The sequence below is a fragment of the Melozone crissalis genome, unplaced genomic scaffold (assembly GCF_028551555.1).
Source record: "Melozone crissalis strain CALT ecotype California unplaced genomic scaffold, PUWL_Pcris_2 ptg000110l_1, whole genome shotgun sequence".
Taxonomy (NCBI): domain Eukaryota; kingdom Metazoa; phylum Chordata; class Aves; order Passeriformes; family Passerellidae; genus Melozone; species Melozone crissalis.
Window position 1 is genome coordinate 641,401 of NW_026535887.1, and position 9,470 is coordinate 650,870.

General features: G+C 51.4%; 1 protein-coding gene across 1 annotated transcript in view; it reads right to left on the reverse strand.

The window, feature by feature from the left end:
* Nucleotides 1-7,882, reverse strand: part of TAF3 (TATA-box binding protein associated factor 3) — a 114,459-nt gene extending 106,577 nt beyond the window's left edge. Inside the window, exon 1 of the mRNA XM_054292400.1 lies at nucleotides 7,644-7,882. Within this exon, the coding sequence (XP_054148375.1) occupies nucleotides 7,644-7,809 (166 nt within the window). The 5' untranslated portion in view covers nucleotides 7,810-7,882. The remainder of the gene's footprint in view (nucleotides 1-7,643) is intronic.
* Between the last annotated feature and the right edge of the window lie 1,588 nt (nucleotides 7,883-9,470).

Below are 9,470 nucleotides of genomic sequence, written 5' to 3' on the forward strand. Positions count from 1 at the left end.
AAAAAGTGCTGGGCTGAAGTGATGGGCAAAGAGAATCCAGGCAGAGCAGAGTGTTTGTGTGGAAAGTTACCCAGCCCTCAGCCCCACTGCTCAGCATCACCTGCTCCACAAGGAAAACCAAATCAAACAGAATGAGGATGGAGCACTAAACTCCCCTACAAACAAGAGTCTGGTTGTGGGGAAAAGGAAGTTTCAGAAGCTCCTAAAGCTGAGTTATTTTTGCAAAAGTCACAAGAATTCCTCCAGCAAAGCTGGCCAGTGCTCATGTCATCCAAAGGCACTGTGAGGGGCTGTGTGGGAGTTGGGGAATTGTCTTACTTGCCTTAAAGTCAGCCTCAGGAACAGGTGATTTCCTTTTGTCAAACTCACCCCCTCCACCTCCTCCTTCCTGGCCCAAAGTTTGTATGAATGAGTGAAAATTGAACAGGCAAGTAAGCACAGAGCAGAAGAGCTATTAGTTTCATGCCAAGTTTCTTAAAGGAAACAACTACAATACTGTAATAAATATACTGAGAAAAATTAATGAGTCACCACCCATGCAACATGTACATGTGTTATAAATAGCTCAGCATTCCCCCTCACGGCTGCTATAAAAGAGATTTTTTTTAGATTTTATTTTAACCAGCAAATTATTAGGTATAGCTCCTTGGTATTTTAATTACAGGCTCTCTCACAGATTCCTGTGCTTGTCACACAAAGTTACTCCAGGATAACTGTTTCAAGGAGACAACACAGCTTCTATCCAGCTAAGGCATAAGCATGCACAATAGGTTATTTAATAAGTTTAGATGCCTTAATTAAATGCACTTAAGTGGGGGAAAAAGGGTCCTATTAATGTAGCTAGCAGTCAGGGCAGAAGCATCTTCTTGCTATTGGTGCTCAGTCTGCTCCTTTTCCCAGTAATTTCAGAAACATCAAGCAAAAAACCCACATTGTCCTTCTTTATATTAGTTGCCAGTAAGTTAATTAGCTTAAAAGCATCAATATTTAAGGTTATCAGGACATAAAATACACACTTATCATCAATGTTAGAGGACCAGGATCCTTGTTACAAAGTCATTCAAGGACCAGCAGAGAGAATCAGCTCATTTAAGCTGATCACCAACAATCTAATCCTTTGATAGAGGTTATTACTGTACAGTGGTAAGAATGAAGTAACTAAAAAAAGAACAAAATCAAAGAAAACATATGAGGTAAATTTGACATTATAAAGAAATAAAAAATTGGCTGATGCCAGGTGAATCCTCTCCTCTGTGGTAATTATCAATAAAAATATTGGTAATTATGCTGTTTGCATTCTCCCTTTGCTATAATGAAGTTTACAGGAGAGACTGTCAGGCATTGGAGCAGTTTTGGAGCCAGTTCTGCCTTGGAAAACATTTTGCAATACCAGCACTTTTTCCTTTTAGTTATAATACTGCTCTCACCAGATTAAACCTGCCTTTCAACAAAAATGTATTAATAATACCAATTTCAATATAGTCATTAATATTTTTATGTGTATATATAATTAATATGTAGTCCTGCAAGGATAGGAACTTAGATTCAATGATCCATTGAGGGATCACTGGGATCAGGGAATGGGTCCCTTCCAACTTGAGATATTCTATAATTCTATGTTTGCATAAAAATAATCTTCAAGAAAGTAGTGAAACAATATGAAAGTAAAGATCAACTTTTAAATTTTATTTCCTAACAGTTAGCAAATTTCAGGAGTAAAAAAAATCACAGTATACAAGTTCAACACTGAAAAATGAAGGAAAGCAGAGGAAAATCCACCTCTGAATTTAAAAATTAATTATCCAACTTATTACGCTTCAAGTTGTAGCAGCAGGTAACCTAAATTTGTCCTGTTGAAATATGCCCAGGTGCCCTCAGTGATAGAAGTTAAGTAGCTTCTATCTGAGTGGTTTTTAGTAAAAAAAAGAGGAAAAAAAGAGATTTTAGGGGGTGTGACCAACAGCTGCCCTCCTCATCCCTCCCATGAACTGCCCCACTCACATCAACAGCCTGGGACCTGAACTCCCTCACTGGATGTGTTAAGAGGTAAAAGATGATATATTGTGCATGTCTATAACCCACTGCCAAGCTGCATTAGCTAAATTCATGGCAAACAAAGCAGATTCTGATCTGTCCCCATGGGCAGCTCCCCAGTATAAAAACCCCAACCTACACAACCCAGAGCAGATAAATCCAAGCACCCCTCTAAAACCACATGGAACAGGAGTGCAGAACAAAGTGGCACCTAACAGGGAGCCCTTCCCTTTTCACCTCTGCTGAAAACCAACACCAACACAGAACTCTGCTCTCAGAAACCACTCTACATCAGTTTGTTTTGTAGCCTGATACCTTAATTACGTACTGCAACGCTGGCTTTCAAATATTTAATTTAAATTTGAGAATTAAACAGCTCGCAGCATATTGAATGGTGTTCCTTTGACAAGCTTTCCACAAATTCGAGCAGCATAATGTGGTGTACTTTAGGAGGAAAACCCTGATTTTCTCCCTGTAAGTTCAGCCTCTCCTCCAGCCCCCAACACAGCATTCAGAAGCATTTCACAGCATCAAACACATCTCAAACCTTCTTTGCAAATCCTTTTGCCTTCTCTTTGCAGCCACAGAGGCTCCCATCAACTACAGCTACAGCAAATGCAAAGAAACAACAGCAGAAAAGTAATGAAAATCTTGAATGTAGCTCTCCTAATGGGATGTAACAGCTGGAACAAAGATGTGACCCAGCTGGGAGAGGCATCATTTTCCTGTGCAAGGGAGGGAACACGTGAGCAGCGATGACAGGCTTTTCACAGCCATCCCATGGTGTCTCAACTCTGCCAGAGGAAATCCATTCCGTTTGGAACACAAAGATTATGTCCCTCAGCTGACAGCCCTGCTAACTCAAACCCCACTGGTCTGACTCCGAGATAACGCCCTGACAATGAAGATGCTACAATTGGAATTTAATTAATTCTACTTATGCAAAACCATGGCAGAATTAAGCTCATTCATCCAGAGCTGGGTTTGTACATTAACTTATTTCAGGAGCAAAAGGAAACAATTCTGAAATTGCAGGGAGATGTCAGCTCAGTATTAAGATGTCCTTTTACAAACCTTTTTAAAGAAAGAAATACAGGGATCGTTTTAAGAGATGTTGTACAAAAACCAGCACATCACTGGCACAAACACAGCATATTCCCCTTCTCCTCAAAGAAAACAAAACAAAAAACCACCAAACAAAAAGACTGTGATACTTGTGGTATGTGCTTCACCATTCATAGAGGGGAAAAATGCCTTTCTCCATTTTTCAGTAAGCAAACCCAAAGAGAGATATACCTGAGATCTACAAACTCTGATCCTCAGCACAAAAAAATTTATTTGCATCAGCTCTCATCTCTATGTCTTTTCATCCCAGTCTTAGAAACACTGCAGCACCAGAATTTTCCCCAGAAATTTTAACAACCCCATGAAAGGACAGCTCTGGCCAAACCTGGGTGAGCTTCTTTTTCACCTCATATCTCCATCCTCCAAAATCCTCTCTGTTGTCTCCTTTAATTGCTTCAAAAATAATTTCTGTGTGGATTGTGATACAAACTTCAGAGCTGCACTTGTGCTGCTGGGACATATGGGTTAATATTGCACAGTCCCATTTCTAGACTGACTTGCTCTGAAATTTGGGGAAAGTTGTACAAATAAATCTATTTAACCTGAGAAATCCAGTTTGCAGCACACAGTTTGAGTTTGGTTACAGAGGCACTGCCAGACTTGATCTCAATTATTGCCGAAATGATGAAGCAGAGCCAGGACCAGGTAGAGTCACTTTGCTTCTTGAGGGATCCCTGCAGCAGTGAGAATTTCTCTTCCCTTCTTCAGAGAAGGGACACAACCTCCAGCAGCAGCACTTCCAGGCTGTGGTTACTCCTTTCCTGACCAAGCCATTCACAGTGCACTTCTCAGCCCTGCACACTCTCCAAATCCAACACACCCAGCCCTCACAGCCCTTGGATCTTGCTGCAGCATCCAATCCACCACCAGCCGACAGCAACACCCCTCTGGTGTTCCTCTCACCTGTGGCTGATACGTCATTAGCACAGTGGCCACAGCTTGGACACAGGTACTGCAAACTTTCCCAGGGGTGCATTTCAGGGCTCCCATCCCTGTTACCTTGCCAGTCACCTCCTGCAGGTCCCAGCACAATCTCTGCACTCGTGGTGGCCACAGCAGCCCCCAAATCCACCACCAGTGAGTCAGCTTCTCCCTAGCCAGCACTTCAGGCAGTGAATTATCCACCCCAGCTCCAGCCCTGCCAGACCCAACTGCTCTGACCTCTGCCCCAGGGGCTCTCCAACACTTTCCTCTCCATATGGAGCAGCAGCTGCCCCCAATGCCACAGCTCCCCAGCATGCCAAAGGAAGGGGAACATGTCCCTCCTGGCACAGGAGGCACAAGCAGCCCTGTTGTCCCAGGCACACAACATCCACCTCTCCAGGGTACCCCTGCTCCTCCAAGCCCCTCCACTATGGAGATCCCTTCAGTTCCTTCCTGCTACCCACAGATGCATCAGGAGCACTGGCAGCCCCATCACTGCCACAGGAGACCCTCCCTGCCCCATGTAGGGCAGCAAAAGCTTCCACACACACAGAGCCAGGACCCTCCACCCACACCCAGAGCCTGAGCCCTGCTCCTCATTGCCCACATTTCCTGTGTTTACAGCTGGCACTGACCCTGACAGCCTCCCTCACCCTGCAGACTGTCACCTCCCCACCCCTTCCTGACCCACCAGCATCTTTTCCTGACATTCCCAGACCCAGCACACCCGTTAGCACCCTCTCAGCCCCACTGACCAAGCAAGGCACCATTACTGACCAAGCAAGAGGACATGCCACCCTCCAACCCCCACGTTCTGCAGGCACCAGCAGGACATCCATCCCCTCCACTGCAGGGACACTGACAACCCCAAGGGACACACAGCTGCATCCCCTGCTGCAGGCCGAGCCAGCAGGGGTGCTCCCTTCCCAATCCCATCAACACCCACATCCCACAATCCTGGGCACTGATTCCCAGGCCTCTCCTCTTTCTCTTCTCCCACCTGCTGTAAACTCAGCCCTTCCATGCTCCCACCCCACACCACTCACCCCAAATCTACTGGGGCCCTGGGCATCACTTCCAGTGCCCCCCACCATCCTTCTGTACCACCTCTCAGTGGCAGTGCTGGCTAATTCCAGTCCCCCACATACCCCGCCAAACCTCCTCCTCTGCATCCACACAAGGACACCCACACCTCATGCCACGTGCACTAAATCATCCCCAGCCCACCCCTCCTGCACTCCACAATTCCCATGTGCAGCCCTGCCACGCTCCCACACCCTGTGCACTACAGCTCCACTTCCCCCAAAACACATTTAGTGCATCCCTGCCTTCCCACACTCCCCATACACATGTTCCCAGTCCCACGGCCCCACTGCCTCCCCCCTGCACACAAACATTCCCAGAGCACCCCAAAACAGGGCTTCCAGGCACACCACTCCCTCCCCAGGCAGGAGGGAGCCCAAGGCTGCACCCTCCATCCTCAGCACCTCCCCTTGTGCCAGAACAGGGAACCCCACACACATCCCCACCTGCAGTGGGCCCCCACAGCCCCCTCAGCACTGGCACCCAAAGATGAGCCATGAAAACACAACACCACCCTCCCAGGGACACATCCCACCAGGAAAAGAGGCTGGCTGCCCCTTCTCCCTCCAGTTCATCCCCTTCCCAGACTCAGAACATCCCAGCAATGGGGCCAACAGTCCCCTCTCCCCTCCTGTACTTGTGTCTCTCCCTCCCCAGCACCCTGCAGCCAGAGAGAGTGGGACAGCACCCCCATGTCCCCAGACCCACTGCCCTAGAGCCTTCTTTTCTCCAACTCCAGCCCCACAGTCCCAGCTCCTCACCCATACCCAGAGCCACTGCCACCAGGACCCCCTTGCCCCAGCACTGCCCCATGGTTTCCCTTCCATCCTCCCAGTCCTGTGCCCTGCCCCACGGCCCAGCTCCCCTTCCCCACAGCCCCCAGCCCATGGGCTGATCTTCCCAAACCCACCCCTGGCACTCACTGACCAGCACTGCCCAAATGCCACCTCCCTGCACCCTCCTACCCTGCCCAAATGGCCACACCTCCACGACCCTCCCCTGCCAAGCATCCCCAGCTCCTGACACTGCCCGGCAAGCAGCAGCTCCCAGCTGCCCTCCCCACACCTCCACAATGCTACCCCACAGCCAGGGCCCCCAGTGCTGCCCAAACCCACCTCCCTGTGCCCTCCTGCCCTGTCCCTCAAACCCCAGCACTACCAAAATCCCACCTCTCTGTGCCCTCCTGCTCTGTCCCCCAGAACCCTGCCCAAACCCACCTCCCTGTCCCCTAGACCCCTGCTCAAACCCACTTCACTGTGCCTTTCTGCCCTTTCCCCCAGACCCCTGTACTGCCCAAATCCACCCCTCTGTGCCCTCCTGCCCTGCCCAAGCCCCCCTCCCTGTGCCCTCCTGCCCTGTCCCTCAGACCCCTGCCCAAACCCACCTCCCTGTCCCCCAGACCCCTGCTCAACTCCGCTTCCCTGTGCCCTCCTGCCCTGTTCCCCAGACCCCAGTCCTGCCCAAATCCCCCTGCCTGTGCCCTCCTGCCCTGTCCCCCAAACCCATCTGCCTGTGCTCTCCTGCCCTGCTCAAACCCACCCCTCTGTGCCCTCCTGCCCTGTCCCTCAGACCCCTGCCCAAAGCCACCTCCCTGTCCCCCAGACCCCTGCTCAACTACACTTCCCTGTGCCCTCCTGTCCTATTCCCCAGACCCTCGTCCTGCCCAAACCCACCTCTCTGTGCCCTCCTGCCCTGCTCAAACCCACCCCTCTGTGCCCTCCTGCTCTGTCCCCCAGACCCCTGCCCAAACCCACTTCCCTGTCCCCAAGACCCCTGCCCAAATTCACTTCCCTGTGCCCTCCTGCCCTATTCCCCAGACCCCTGCACTGCCCAAATCCACCCCTCTGTGCCCTCCTGCTCTGTCCCCCAGACCCCTGCCCAAACCCACTTCCCTGTCCCCAAGACCCCTGCCCAAATTCACTTCCCTGTGCCCTCCTGCCCTATTCCCCAGACCCCTGCCCTGCTCAAACCCACCCCTCTGTGCCCTCCTGCCCTGCCCCCCCCGAACCCTGCTCAAATCCATTTCCCTGTCCCCCAGATCCCTGCCCAAACCCACTTCCCTATGTCCTCCTGCCCTACTCCTTAGACCCTTGCTCTCCCCAAATCACACCTCCCCATTCCCCACACCTCTCCTGCCCTGTCCCCCAGCACTACCAAATCCCACCTCTCCGTGCCCTCCTGCCCTGGCCCCCAGCAGTGCCCAAACCCCTCTCCGTGCCCTCTTGCCCTGGCCCCCAGCCCCAGCAGTGCCCAAACCCCTCCCTGTGCCCTCCTGCCCTGCCCAAATCCCCCCTCCCGTGCTCCTGCGTGCCCCAGCAGTGCCCAGCGCTGCTTCCTTGGCGGGATGGCCGAGACCGGCAGGGCTCAGGGAGCTCGCTCAGCCCGGACTCTGCTCAAGCAGGGCCCCTCACAGAGCCCTCCGAGGGCCGTGTCCAGCCGCATCCCCCGGCCCAGCCCCAGCCCCAGCCCGCACTCACAGAGCTCGCAGTAGCGGTGGCAGCCCCGGCCCAGCCCCTGCAGGTACCGCTGCAGCACGTCGGTGAGCAGGTCGCAGGCCGAGACCTGCACGGAGTCCCAGCCGAGGGCCTGGCAGATCTGCGCCACCGACACCCGCAGCAGCCAGCGGGAATAGGTCTCGCACATCCCGCCGGGGCCGGCGCCGCGGGAGCTCTCACGCACCGCCCGCCACCGCCGCCATCGCCGCCGCCATCTTGGCGCCGCCCCGCCCCCGCCAGGCAGCGCCGCTCCAGCGCCGAGCGCATCGAGCGGGGCGGAGCGCGGGATGCGCGCCCGGGGCGCCCCAGGGCCGCGTCCTGCTGCTGAGGGGACACGCGGGAAAAGGTAAAAATATCAATATTGGTACTGGCTGGGGGCGGCAGGAGGTAAATATATCAATATCGGCACCTCCTTGGGGGCGGGAGGAGGTAAATGGACAAATATTGGTACCTTGGCATCGCTAAATGTCCCCCAGTGCCCCAAGGGATCTTATAGGAAGGATGCGACAAGGCTCTTTCCCAGGGCAGGGAGTGACAGGACAGAGGAATGCCTGCAAGCTGAGTTTGGGATGGGATGTGGGGAAGAAATTCTGCACTGTGGGGGTGATGAAACATCCCTGTGCCCAGGGGATTGTCCCAGTCGTGGCAATATTCAAAGTCAGGATAACGGGGCTCTGAGCAACCCGGGATAGTGCAGTGTGTCCCTGCCCATCGCAGCATGTGCAACAAGATCATCTTTAATGTCCCCCTTAACCCAAACCATCCCCTGATTATATGATCTCTAGAAATAATCTCAATATCTCTAAAGAAATATCTCAATTAATCTATTTAATTAATATCTCTTAATCTATTAATCTAATTAATATCTCTCAAGAAATATCTCAGAGACAGCTGTCAAGGGTTTGGTGCCAGACTCAGAATTCTAACTGATGTCCAGTGACAGGATGAGGAGCAATGGCCATGAACAAAACCACATCACAAGAAGTTTCACCTCATCAAAAGAACTTCCTTACACAGAGGGTGCAGAGCACTGAACAGGCTGCCCAGGAAGGTTATTTTCCTCTTTTTTTTTCTTTCCAGCTGGATGGAACACCAAACTGGCAGCAATAAGGAAAAAGTGCTTCTGGGTGAGTTAATTGGGAAAAAAAAAAAACCAAGTAGGAAAAGAATGGAACTCCAGTGGCAGAAAGGATCCAGAAAGAAAATTTACAGTAACTGAGTGGTGTAGGAGGTGCAGGGAGGAGCAGCAGAGCTCTTACAGTGGTGGCTGTGCAGATACACAAGAGCTAAACTAAGAAGTTGCATGTAACTAATCAGAGCATGGAGGACAGAACTGTAAATAACAAAACTCTAGTATGAAAACCTAATTAGTTCATCAATTAGCACTTTGCTTTATGAGTAGTCTGTTGTATCAGTCACATTCACATCTCCCATCTGCAGCCTGAAGATGACCTGGACCCTGAACCAAGTCCTGAAGCTCCTGGTTTGGTTAAAATCCACCGAAGTGTGAGCTTCTCTGGGCACCTGTGCCAGGGCCTCACCCCCCTCACAGTAAAGAATTTCTTCCCAATATCCAGTCCATCCCTGCCCTCCATCAGTTTAAATCTGTTGCCCCTTGTCCTGTTGTTCCATGCCCTGATCCAGAGTCCCTCCCCAGCTCCCCTGGATCCCCTTCAGATGCTGAAAGGTCTCCCTGGGACCTTCTCTTCTCCAGGTTGAACAGAACTCTCAGGGTGTCTCCAAGCAGAGGTGCCCCAGCCCTCTGACATTTACATTTCTCTGCACACACTGACCATGCTATAAACTGTG